This window comes from Poecilia reticulata, linkage group LG13, assembly GCF_000633615.1.
Source record: "Poecilia reticulata strain Guanapo linkage group LG13, Guppy_female_1.0+MT, whole genome shotgun sequence".
Taxonomy (NCBI): Eukaryota; Metazoa; Chordata; class Actinopteri; order Cyprinodontiformes; family Poeciliidae; genus Poecilia; species Poecilia reticulata.
In genome coordinates, this window is record NC_024343.1 from 32,114,603 (window position 1) to 32,125,335 (window position 10,733).

Genomic DNA, 10,733 nt, shown 5'->3' on the forward strand with positions numbered 1-10,733 from the left:
TATTAGCTAAGCTAACACGGTAGTAGATAAGCTACTGCTGCTATTAGCTAAGCTAACACGGTGGTAGATAAGCTACTGCTGCTATTAGCTAAGCTAACATGGTGGCAGATTAGCTAATGTAAACACCCACTCAGAGTTGATGAGTTGACAGATCATCAACTCTGATGACCTGTCAGAGTTGGTGTTTGTCGCCTTTTCATTTTGTAAGTTTGTGATTTTCTGCTGTTTTTCGTCTCTACCGTCCAGGTGGTGCGACACCATGAGTCTTCCCCCCAGAACGGGCCCTCCAGCAGCTCCGCCCGGGGTTCCTCCAAGCCCCCAGTCAGCCTCCCTCATTCCCACCACGCCTCCCACCCCAGCCTGACCCCGGACTCCTCCCAGCTGCCGCATACCCCCCACCCCACCGTGCCTGCCCCGCGGCCCCCCGTCCCCGCGTCGACCCCGGGGTCGGGCGCGGCGCCGCAGGGCCGCTCCCCGCAGCGGGAGCCCCAGAGGGTTTCCCATGAGCAGTTCAGAGCGGCGCTGCAGCTGGTGGTGGACCCCGGCGACCCGCGGACCTACCTGGACCACTACATCAAGATCGGCGAGGGATCCACGGGAATCGTGTGCATCGCCACGGTGAAGACGACCGGGAAGCTGGTGGCCGTGAAGAAGATGGACCTGAGGAAGCAGCAGCGCAGGGAACTTCTCTTCAACGAGGTACGGCGTTAACATCCGGCCGCTTTGACCTCTGACCCCTCCTGGAGGTGGACTGTGGCTGTAAACATTCCAGCAAAATCTGCTGCAAAACCACGACAAGTCAACAGAAAATGAAAAATGAATCCACACTGCAAAAACACAAAATCTTACAAAGTATTTTTGTATAATTTCTAGTTTAAATGAACTAATACACTTGAAATAAGACCAAATTAACTTAAAAGTAACTTTTCTGCAGGTTATAGGAGCTTGTTTTAAGTCAATAATTCCTTAAAATTGATGAAAAAGTTCCAGTTCTGCTGGGAGATTATTTCAATATGAGATTTTTCCCATGTTGTAGTGAAACTCATACTTTTTAAAATGTAAATACATTTAGATTTAGCAAAATGTTTCAGTTGATGACTTTGTATTTTTGTTTTTATGATGAAAAGCACTTTGAACTTGCCTGTTTGGTGAAATGTGTTGAACAAACTTCACTGACTTAATCAATATTAAGGAATTATTAACTATTGACAGGCTCCTATATCTTGCTGAAAAGTTACTTGTAAATGAGTTTTGTCTTGTTTCAAGTGAACTCAGGTGTTTGCACTAGAAACTGGACCAAAAATACTTGGTAAGATTTTGTGTTTTTGTAGTGTTTCCACTCATTAAATCATTTCTTTGCTGCCCAAAACAGATGCCAAAAAGATTTAATTTAGATGTAAAATAAGCCGTGTTTCCATCCGATTGTCATCAAAACTTTGAGTGAACTTTTAAAATGTTGCAAACGTGGAAATGAATGGAAAATGTGAATTAGGCCAGTTTCTGTCTACAGGTATAGAGCAAATCAACCAGGCAGATGTTGTCGGATGTTGCCGTCATGCGTGGCTGCGATGAACGAGATCTAGAGGTTGTAAACCATCATGAACCGCACATCTGAGAAAACCGAATTATCGGATCTCAGATGGAGGTCTGAACTGTGCCTCTGGTAAGGCACAGACCCACTAATGAAGGGGAGAAGCTCGTTACGTCAGAGCTTATTTAGCTACTTCAGATCTGATGTGTTTCCATGAACTTTTTTTAGTGGAAAAGCCAAAAACCACCTCAAACGAGCATAAAAACCTTTTTTCAAAATTGAGGAAGTTATTTCTTATTTTGGGCTGCACAGTGGTGCAGCTGGTAGAGCTGTTGCCTTGCAGCAAGAAGGTTCTGGGTTCGATTCCCGGTCTTTCTGCATGGAGTCTCCATGTTCTCCCTGTGCATGGTGGGTTTTCTCCAGGTACTCCGGTTTCCTCCCACAGTCCAAAAACATGACTGTCAGGTTAATTGGCCTCTCCAAATTGTCCCTAGGTGTGAGTGTGTGTGTGCATGGTTGTGTGTCTCTGTGTGTCTCTGTGCTGTGTTGCCCTGCGACAGACTGGCGACCTGTCCAGGTGACCCCGCCTCTCGCCCGGAACGTTAGCTGGAGAGGAACCAGCAACCCTCCCGACCCCACTGAGGGACAAGGGTGTCAGAAAATGGGTGGGGATGGGATGGGTATTTCTTATTTTGCCGTTTCCATCAACATTCTGTAATGCGATGCATCGAAATGCAGATAAAAAAAACAGTTCATGGAAACCTGGTTGTTGATTAGATTAAAAGGAAACATGCAAAATACAGGCCACCTGGTCTGTAGACAGTTAGAAACTATGCAGAACATCATCCATAGATCTATATAAACTATATTTCTGTGTCTTAGAAAATTATAAAGGTCTAAGTTTATACCTAGAAAGTTGAGTGGAAGGAAAAAGTGCACCAGATACGGACTGTAGCTATAGAGTGAATTGAAGTACATATTCAAGAAAAAAAATATTTACCATTTAAAAAAAAAAAATAAAAATTAAATTCTATGGCCAACAGAGGAAAAAAACTACTTTACGCCACCATCAGGTAGGAATGAGTCTCAGCTGTGTGATTACAGTAACAGCAGTTCCTGGTTTTGTTTTTCCCGGTGGCGGCAGGTGGTGATCATGCGGGACTATCACCATGACAACGTGGTGGAGATGTACAACAGCTACCTGGTGGGCGACGAACTCTGGGTGGTCATGGAGTTCCTGGAGGGAGGAGCGCTCACCGACATCGTGACGCACACCAGGTGACGGCCGTGAACCCGTCGTCATGGCGACGCGGCTGCTTGCTCTTGGTTCTTCTTCTTTCCAATAGAAGCTGCAGGTCCTGGAATGTCTTGGATTAAAAATTGGACGTCGAGTGGGGAAAATGTTTCGGTTTGAACATTTTCCAACCAGTTGGAACCAGAAGTTTACATACACAATGTTTACAAACACACTCTGGTGTTTAAATATGTCAGAACCAAACGAACCCTGGGGGAGTTTTACACTTAAATTTCAATTAATTAGTAACTTCCAACACCATTTAGCGCATTTTATTATTGTTTTGGATACAAAAATCCCGAACTGGAACCCTTGTTAACCCTTGCATGTTTCTGGTACACCCTTAAATCTGATGCACAAGCTATAAAAATATTTGTTGTTGAGTTCATATTTATATTTATTCAATAATTTAGCAACAAAAAGCAGTTTTTGAATTAAAATTGATATTTATTTTCGATTGTTTAGTTATCCACCTTGTAATTAACCTGATTAAATATTTTAATCGAGTCCCATCAGTAATTTTATTCTGAAACGTGGAGAAAATATGGAACTAGAAATGTGTGAAAATTCACTGCAGCTTATTTATCAGAAACTTTCCACCTTGTTATGAAGAAATCTGTCTTTGAATCTACTAAAACATTTAATAGAGATGGAATAGAAACAGTTTTTTGTTTTCCTACAAAGGAAAAAATAAGTTAAAAAATACTAAAAATAAATGTTTTCATTGAACTGATGTGATATCAGCAGAAATATTCCTGTCCAGCAGGGGGCAGTGTTGCACAAAGTGATGGAGAATCTGTGCTGTGATCTGGTATTTTTCCACAGTTTTAATGTCTCCAGTGTCTCTGCTGCTTTTCTTGGTGCCAAATTCAAATGAGTCGCCCGTGAAATTCAGTGAAACTCTAAAATCTGGAAAAACTGAATCCCAGATGACTTTGGTTTCTGTTTGACTGCGCAGGATGAACGAGGAGCAGATCGCCACCGTGTGTCTGTCGGTGCTGAAGGCGCTGTCTGTCCTGCACACTCAAGGCGTGATCCACAGAGACATCAAGAGCGACTCCATCCTGCTGACGCATGATGGCCGGGTACGTAGCCGCCGAAAACACACAGCGCCCTCCACGTCCGAGAAGCTTCAGAATAAACTGGTCTGTTCAGAAATATTGGCATCTTTACCGTCTGCATCCTCACAGAAAGAGGGACGTTTGTCCATGTTCTGTTTGCAGAAGCTCCACAGGCCTGGTTCTATCGCTTATCTTTCTATTCTTCTTCTCCGTCTTCAGATTTTATCTGGGATTTTTGAGTCAATTTGGTGGTTTTTCATCATATCCCTCATGTTTTAAGTTTCGGGCATTTTAAAGAGCTCTGACACGTTTCACTGGGCCCACAGCATCACACATTTACCACCTTACTCAACAGTGAGGTTCATTTGAAGTTTTTCACGCAGAAGTTTTAATCTAAGGGTGTCAAAGCTGCATCATCTGCTCCACCTCCAGCTGCTGTGGTTCTTTCTCTCTCTGCTCTGAGTCAAACCAACCTGTTCCCCTCCTGGCCTGTGGGGGCGCTGCACCAAGAACCACTGAGGAGAATGACACAGAGTGAAACTTTAGTCTTCATGACATGTAAACAAAAATGGAGCAGCGTCAGATTTTAGCAGTTGGAGGATTTCTATTTAGTCTTTGATGAAGAACCATGAGACGTTTCTCCAGCTAGCGCTAAGCTAGCAGGTGTGTTTGGTTGTATTTACCCAGAATTCCCTGCCCTGCAGTCCACTTCCTGCTTTTGGAGCGGTCTCTAGTCTGCTTGGCGTTCACATCTGCATTCAAACCGCACTGTAGTAGCGCAGCACATAGGGTGATTGACAGTGCAAAGACCCGCCTCCTGGCTCTGATTGGTTGTTTCTAGTTAGCACTGGGAGAGGAGCTCAGTGTTTACAAAGTCTGTGATAATAAATATGTAAAATATATTTTTATGAAAGTTACATACTGCAGGCTTAAGGCCTTTTACAGATAATTATTTATTTATTCACATTAGAACCAATCCTTTTTTTTACTTCTAGTTTTAATTGCAGTTTAGAGCAATAAGTTTCCCACTTCTTTAAAAAAAAAAAAAAAGAACTTGGGTTGCGATGTAGATAAAATCGGTCTGGAGTTGAGAGTGGCCTAATTTCTAGTTTTCTGGTATTGTTGCCGAGCTGCAGCAGACACCAGATCACTTCCTGCGTGGTGACAAGCAGGTTTCTGCTTTCTGCAGAAAATGAAACCAGCCTGGTTGCATAGCAACTCCGAAGTGAGAAGCGCCTCAGTTTGCTTGGTGTCACAGTCAGCAGAACAGTTTATTGCACTAATGTTGGCGATGCTATGCTAGTTCAGGTGAGTAACAAACAGAGAAAGAACATTGCAGTCATTCTGTGTGTTGGATTCTGTTTACTTGCAGGTTGTTATGGCCGTCCGTCTTTTATTGGGTAAAACCTGAGCTTTGCCATCTGTATGCATCATAACAATTAAATTGAAGCTGTAATATACTAGTTTTTGTATTTCTTATAAAACCAAATAAACAATTGAATTGTTTCTGCCAGGTTTTTGGTCATATCTCTAAGGTTGCATTGGTAACAGCAGTGCATCAGAAGCATCTCTTATTACTGATATCATCAATTAATTTACAGTAATTTCCAGACTATATGTTGTTACGTTTTCAAATGTAATATATAGTTGTTACATAATTATTAGCCACAATTATGTGGCTTATGGGCTGCACAGTGGTGCAGTTGGTAGAGCTGTTGCCTTGYAGCAAGAARGYTCTGGGTTCGATTCCCGGTCTTTCTGCATGGAGTCTCCATGTTCTCCCTGTGCATGGTGGGTTTTCTCCAGGTACTCCGGTTTCCTCCCACAGTCCAAAAACATGACTGTCAGGTTAATTGGTCTGTCTAAATTGCCCCTAGGTGTGAGTGTGTGTCTCTGTGTTTCCCTGCGACAGACTGGCGACCTGCCCAGGGTGACCCCGCCTCTCGCCTGGAGCATTAGCTGGAGAGGCACCAGCACCTCCTGACCCCACTGAGGGACAAGGGTGTAAGAAAATGGATGGATGGCTGGATATGTGGCTAATATAGACACATTGCAGCGTGACGTCTTGCATGCGAGATCCCACCTCCCATTTATCCACTGAAGGGCCAAAACCTGCTAGCATTGTTTTAGCTGTCAAGTTATCAACGTAACGCACCAAGTCTTAAATCTACGCATCATATATGAAAGAAGAAGGGATGCAATGCTTTGATGCTAATTGCCAACTTTACAACAACTAGATGAAAAGGTCAGGAAAAAGTTTTAAGAAAAAAATAGCGAAGAAGAGCTAGCTATGCTAGCTTGACTCTGACATCCTGAATGTAGATGTGCTGCAGAATTTGTTGTTTCAGTTGAGTAAAAAAAGGCAACAAACACACAAACTGTGACAGATCATCAGTGGAGCAATCTACCGTGTTTCCCCGATTGTAAGACGTATCGGGGGTCTCAGGGGGGTCGGCTAGGGAAACACGGGGTATTGCCGCCTCCCTCTCATCTAGCTGCGCGCCGCCTCCTGCCCACGTCCGCACCGTCCCCTGCACTTCCTTTTATAAAACTGTTTTGTGGTGAATACAATACTGTTCAGGTTGTTAATAAATGTTCATTTTATGGTTAAAACAAAAAATTCGACAATTGTTTTCCAATATAAGACATACCCCGAAAGTAAGACATAGTGGGGGTTTTGGGGATAAAAAGAAAGTAAGACACTGTCTTACTTTCGGGGAAACACGGTACCTCCGCTGTGTTAGTTTAGCTAACACCAGCAGTAGCTAATTTACTGCAGTGATCACTTATTGATAATCCCAAAATAAACACGAAGCCTGAAGACATAAAACATAAATAGTCTGAATGTTCACGCGCAAAATATCCGGATGTAAACATCAACGCTTCAACGCGTCAACGAGGATGTTTACCTTGAGATGAAAGAGACGACAAAGATCGTATTTTCCAGACAATTGACAGGAAGAGGAAAACGTATAGAAAGTTGCACTATTGTATAAAAATAACATTTATTTATAAATTGTTAAACTTGAGCAGCTTTTGCTACTCAATTCATTTTTTATGGATAAATAATCACTGATCAATCTTACACTGATTGATTTTCAGTCGGAGCTTTTCACATCTCCAGATGCTTTGTTCACTAAAGAAATGCAATGTTTTTGCATTTTATTTTTGTAAAAAGGAAAAATCTGCAGAATTTGGCCGTTTTTAATGCAATTTACTCGTCAGAACAATCGATTGTTAGAATAATCTGTTAATAAAATAACCATTAGTTTCCGTCTTAACCTGGATTAACTTGCTTTATTGATCCAAAGCGCTGCCTCTCTCTCTTCCTTTTCAGTTGCACCAAAACAAAGCCAGGTTTCTTAACTTGCTAGTTTCAAGTCGAGCCTGAACCTCTTGCTCATGATGATCAACAAATGTGCAAGTCACACATTCTGAGTTTAGATGAGCTAATGTGTAAACCACAGTGGAAGCTGACTTTTGTCTGTGGTTTGGCGTCTTCGCTTGTTTCACCCAGAGTTCTGGACTCCAGCTGCTGCTGCTGCAGGCGTCGTTTTGTCTCTTTCAGGCCAGGAAAGAGTCGAAACGAAAACACAGTTACCCACAATCTGTTTCATCGCCTGCTGCTAATAATTCAGACTGATAACCCAGGCTTTGACTCTCTGAGGTTTGTTTTTGTCGTCTGAGACGCCGAAACGTGTTTCATCTTCTAATAATTGACAGACGGAGGTCAAAAACGTGACGACTTTCAAAAATGAGAGCGCGCTCCAGTTGTAGTGGGATGTTTTCCTAGAAAATGGCTTCACAGAATCGATAAATGATTAATCACGATTAATCGATTACTGAAACCATCGCCAGCTAATTTAGCACCATAACATTACACTTAGATCTGTCGCAATAAGCAATAAATCAGTTAATTGCATGGTAAATTAAAACAAACTCAATAATTTCCATTTGCATGATTTATTGTTTCTCTCTTTCCCTTCTTTTCTAACTTGATGACAAAAGTTTTCGTTCTTGTGTTTTGGTCTCAACTTGCTCTTTTAGCATCAGTTTTATTTATTTGTTTTGTTTATTTAAAATGTCTCAGTTTTATTAAATGTTCATCAGAATTTAAAGCTTATTTAATGTCTTCATTATTTATTAACATTAAATTGCATGAAAATGGCCTCAAATCAACAATATCATCGTTTATCGCAGTAACTTCTGGAGCGATTTACCGTCCAACAACATTTATCATGACGGGCTCCACTGCTCTCGTTATCTTAAAGGTGAAAAATCTCCCGTATCGTTTTGACTTGATGATGAACTCTGCAGCTGTGCGGCTCCAGCTCGGTTCTCCGTATTCTCACACTTTCAGCCTTTATTTTTGGACATGTGCAAAATGTTTGGATGCAAATGTCCCTTTTCTCTACCAAATAGAGATGATTTGCTTGCAGGACTCCATGGTTTTGGTTTGCAGTTCTCAGAGCAGGCTGCAGAGTTTGGTGTTTGGGTGTGAGGGACTTTGTGGTTTGACCTTGCAGGGGAAGCAGACCCAACCAACCCTGAAGCGTTTCTCGGCAGAAGGATGGGCGTGTGTTTGACCTTCCTCATGAACCTGCTTGCTGTTTTTTAAACTTCTCTTATTGTTATCTGATGCTAAATTACTGCGCTGTTTAGTTAAATATATCCATATCAGGTGTTGCGTGGCATCCGCTGAGGTCATGTTACACATTTTGTTGTATGAATGTTTGTTTAAATGAGTCTCTGAACCAGCTTGTTTCATTTCCCTCTCTGGGTCTGAGCGCTGCAGACGGCCTTGTGGTCGGCGTCACAATCCGCTTCTCAACATTACTCAGCCAGGCCCAAACTTTCTGAGAAAGAGAAGGGTGGGTGCTCATCTGTCCACTGCAGGAGGCTGCAAAGTTATGCCCACATAACGGCTCAAACAAAAATACCACTTTGTTTTGGATTAAAACGGCTAATAATTAGTTTCTAACCTGTAGGTTGCTGTCACACCCAAAAGCAACAGTTGGCTCAATTTGATTTGGGACCAAAGTTGCAAAAACGCAAAACCTCACAAGGTATTTTAAGTCTAGTTTCTCGTGCTAATAATCTTGGAATAAGATTAAACTAATTTACATTTCTAGTTCCACTGACAGAATTATTGACCTAAAACAAACTCCTGTATCTGGCTGAAAAGTTAGTTGTAAGTTAGTTTTGTCTTATTTCAAGTGTACCAAGATGACTTGCATTAAAAACTGGACCAAAATTATTTGGTAAGGGTTTGTGTTTTTGCAGTGTATTTGTTGTGGTTCTTTCACGCTGCACTGTGCCAAACATACCAAACATTTTGGAAAACCTGTTCCCCTCCTGAACTGTGGGGGCGCTGCACCAGGAACGACTGACGAAAACAGCACAAAAACCTCTAAAGAAGAGACGGCGCAACTTCCTTCTTCACCAAATGTTAACAAAAATGGAGTAGCGTCAGATTTTAGCGGTTGATGAATTTCTTCTTTGTCTTTGGTTAAAGATGACGATCCATTTCTCCCGCTAATGCTACACCAGGGGCCCCGGGCCACAAGTCGAGAATGCTAAAGAATTTGGACAACAAAGCAGAAAACAACTGATAATCCAAACGATTTGGAAACTGTCTGTTTTTCTTTTATTTTTGCGTTTTTTGTTTAATGACTTTTTGTGACCAGGAATTGAAATTTTAATCGTTTGTTTTGGTTGTATTTACCCAGAATGCCCTGTGTTGTAGTCCACTTCCTGCTTTTAGAGCGGTCTCTGGTCCGCTTGGCGTTCACAACAAGCATTGAACAGGGCTGGTGTGAGTGCTGCCTTCATCAACAGTCTCAGCATCGCTGTGTTTGCATCTCCATCTCCAGGTGAAGCTGTCAGACTTCGGTTTCTGCGCTCAGGTGTCTAAGGAAGTCCAGCGGAGGAAGTCTCTGGTTGGAACGCCGTACTGGATGGCACCAGAGCTCATATCCCGGCTGCCGTACGGACCAGAGGTGAAAATTACTGATGAATTGTTCTGTTTTCACAAAACTAATGTCCATGAAACATGCGGGTGGAAACAATCGGGCGACTGAACGCTTCCTGTGTTTGTCTTTGTTGATGTTTTCCGTTTGCAGGTGGACATCTGGTCTCTGGGCATCATGGTGATAGAGATGGTGGACGGCGAGCCGCCGTACTTCAACGAGCCGCCGCTCAAAGCCATGAAGATGATTCGAGACAACCAGCCGCCCAAACTGAAGAACCTGCACAAGGTGAAACAGCTGAAACGCCAAAACCAGGATGCGACATGTTTGTTTCGTTGTGAGGAATGTGAAACGTGGATGTTTCCCCACGTCGTCTTCAAGGCCGAAATGTTTCTTTACAATGTCGTAAGAGTTGAGACACAAGATGGGAACAGAGTTGAGTCATCTGAACTTTTATTCTCTCTCACTGCTGCTTTCATAATCAGAATAAATCAGAATGAAGCAGAAGCCTTTGGAACATAAATCCGTTTCATCGCAGCGATCACTTAATGCCTCTTTAAGTCGTAGTTTTGGGTCATCAGAATTAAAATGTCTGTAATCGTATCTTTACTGTGAAATGTGTCGGACGAAGCCGACACCTTCTGTCCAGCTGACGGGTTCATCATCTCTGGTTCAGGTTCTAATCAGCTTCATCGTCTCCATTCATTTCTACTGAGCTGTGAAGCGACACGAAAACAGCAGAGCTGCAATTATTTCAGTTATCAGTTATTCACACAGTTAAACACCGACGATTAATCAACTATTCAGACAACAACGCGACTATTCTAACAATTGTTCTGACGATTAATCGATTGTTCTAGTTATTACACAGACGATTA

General features: G+C 42.4%; 1 protein-coding gene across 3 annotated transcripts in view; it reads left to right on the forward strand.

The window, feature by feature from the left end:
- The window catches only part of pak4 (p21 protein (Cdc42/Rac)-activated kinase 4), a 46,994-nt gene that overhangs the window by 34,140 nt on the left and 2,121 nt on the right, over positions 1 to 10,733 (forward strand). For all 3 annotated transcript variants that reach the window (XM_008426655.2, XM_008426657.2, XM_008426658.2), the window contains exons 6-10: positions 247 to 699; positions 2,676 to 2,809; positions 3,784 to 3,910; positions 9,760 to 9,885; positions 10,009 to 10,143. In XM_008426655.2, the coding sequence (XP_008424877.1) occupies positions 247 to 699; positions 2,676 to 2,809; positions 3,784 to 3,910; positions 9,760 to 9,885; positions 10,009 to 10,143 (975 nt within the window). The remainder of the gene's footprint in view (positions 1 to 246; positions 700 to 2,675; positions 2,810 to 3,783; positions 3,911 to 9,759; positions 9,886 to 10,008; positions 10,144 to 10,733) is intronic.